Source organism: Echinops telfairi, unplaced genomic scaffold (genome assembly GCF_000313985.2).
Source record: "Echinops telfairi isolate 266 unplaced genomic scaffold, ASM31398v2 ScPeMD7_7420;HRSCAF=8458, whole genome shotgun sequence".
NCBI classification, from domain to species: Eukaryota; Metazoa; Chordata; class Mammalia; order Afrosoricida; family Tenrecidae; genus Echinops; species Echinops telfairi.
The window spans coordinates 26,017,415-26,019,183 of NW_022111320.1; the positions used below are offsets into that span (position 1 = coordinate 26,017,415).

The 1,769-nt window shown below is 47.1% G+C and overlaps 1 protein-coding gene across 1 annotated transcript; it reads right to left on the reverse strand.

Moving 5' to 3' along the window:
* Positions 1-809: 809 nt before the first annotated feature.
* On the reverse strand, positions 810-1,028 carry LOC115872073 (putative guanine nucleotide-binding protein G(I)/G(S)/G(O) subunit gamma-14). The gene has a single exon (XM_030887644.1). The coding sequence runs from the start codon at positions 1,026-1,028 to the stop codon at positions 810-812; it is 219 nt and encodes a 72-aa protein (XP_030743504.1).
* Between the last annotated feature and the right edge of the window lie 741 nt (positions 1,029-1,769).

Genomic DNA, 1,769 nt, shown 5'->3' on the forward strand with positions numbered 1-1,769 from the left:
TTGCTGGGTTACATGAAGAAGAACAAAACATTGGATTGGAAGAAATCTTCTTAACAACCCATGATATACAAATGTGGTCGTTAGGTTTATTGTGCCAACTAGGCCACCTTGAGAATATACAAATGTTTTGGTCAAGTCTAAATCATGCTACATCCAACCCAACATGCAACTAGATTCCACATGTGTGGCTCCTGAGCAAGGACATTATCTTATTTATCTAATGCTGCTGGGATGGAAATAGCACAAGTGGATGACTTTAGTGAATAGAAATTCATTTTCTCTCAGTTTAGGAGGCTCAAATTCCTACTCCAGAGTACCTGCATTAGGGGAAGGCCTTTGTCTCCCCTTAACATCTGTGGGGCTAGCATTCCTTATAGAGGTCCCCGTGTCTTGGCATCAATGGTCCCCTGGATCTAGGAGGTTCTCAGCACAGGGCTTCTGGCTGCAAGTGATGAGCAAGGTTCCTGGTCCTCTCTTGCTCTCTCTGCTCGGTCATAGTGACATCTCTCTTCCGTGACTTTAACTTGGATGTGACTTGAGTAAGGTTGGTTCTATGAGTAAGGGGAAGGCCTGAATCACTCCTCTTGTAAGATATAACCCACTTTAAAAATATATATATAAAATATATATATAATTTTATTGGGGGCTCTTAGAGCTCTTATAACTTTCCATACATTACTTGTTTTAAGCATATATTTGTACATATGTTGCCATCATCATTTTCAAAACATTTACCTTCTATTTTTTTTTTTTCTGAGGATCATCCACTTGGTGTTTATTGAGATGCCCTGGGAGGTGGGGCCGCAGGGTCATAGGTTGGTGCAGGGCTTCTTCTCCTTGAAGGGGTTGGTGGCCGCTGGGATGCCCACCAGGAAGGGGTCGCTCTTGGCTTGCTCTGTGCAGAACTGCAGCAGGTCAGCGGCCGCCTTGGACACCTTCACACGGTCGATGCCCGCTTCCATCCGAAGCCGCTCCACAGCCCGGCGGGCCTGCCCAATGTCACTGCCAATGGCCACCTTGCCAGACATCTCTGCTGAGGACTCCGGCGGGCCTGCCCAATGTCACTGCCAATGGCCACCTTGCCAGACATCTCTGCTGAGGACTCCGGTCAGCAATTGCCTGGCTGCCCATTCGGTCACCAGCCCCACTCTCACATTTACCTTCTATTTGAGCCCTTGGTATAAGCTCCTCTTTTTTTCCTCCCTCCTCCCTCTTCCACTCTCATTGACCCCTTGGGAATTTATAAATTATGACTGTTTTCATGTCTTACACCGACTGCTATCTCCCTTCGCTCACGTTCTGTTGCTCACTCCCCTTGGGGGATTGTGCATCGATCATTTTGATCTGCTCCCCCTTCCTCCTCTCCTGCCCTCACCTTCTCCTTACCCTCCTGGCATCAATAGTCCCAGTTCTTTTCCTGAAGGGTTTATCTGACCTGGATTCTGTGTGTCATGAGCTCTTATCTGTATCAGTTTATATGCTCCGGTCTAGCCAGAACTGAAAGGCAGGACTGGGGTCATGGTAGTGGAGGGGTAAGGAAGCCTCAAAAAAATCAGGGAATATTATGTGTTTCATCTGTGCTATACTGCACCCTGGTTGACTCATCCCTTCCTTGTGACCTTTCTCTGAGGGGATGTCCTATTGTGTACAGTTGAGTTTGGGGTCTCTGCTCCAGCCCCCCTCGTTCTCAAGAATGTGTTTTGTTTGTTTGTTTGTTTGTTTGTTTGTGGTCTTTTGGTGTCTGTTACCTGATTCCGTCGACACCTCAT

Bases quoted from the DNA above. Each gene is read 5' to 3' on its own strand.
- LOC115872073 (XM_030887644.1), bottom strand. From the start codon at position 1,028: ATGTCTGGCAAGGTGGCCATTGGCAGTGACATTGGGCAGGCCCGCCGG.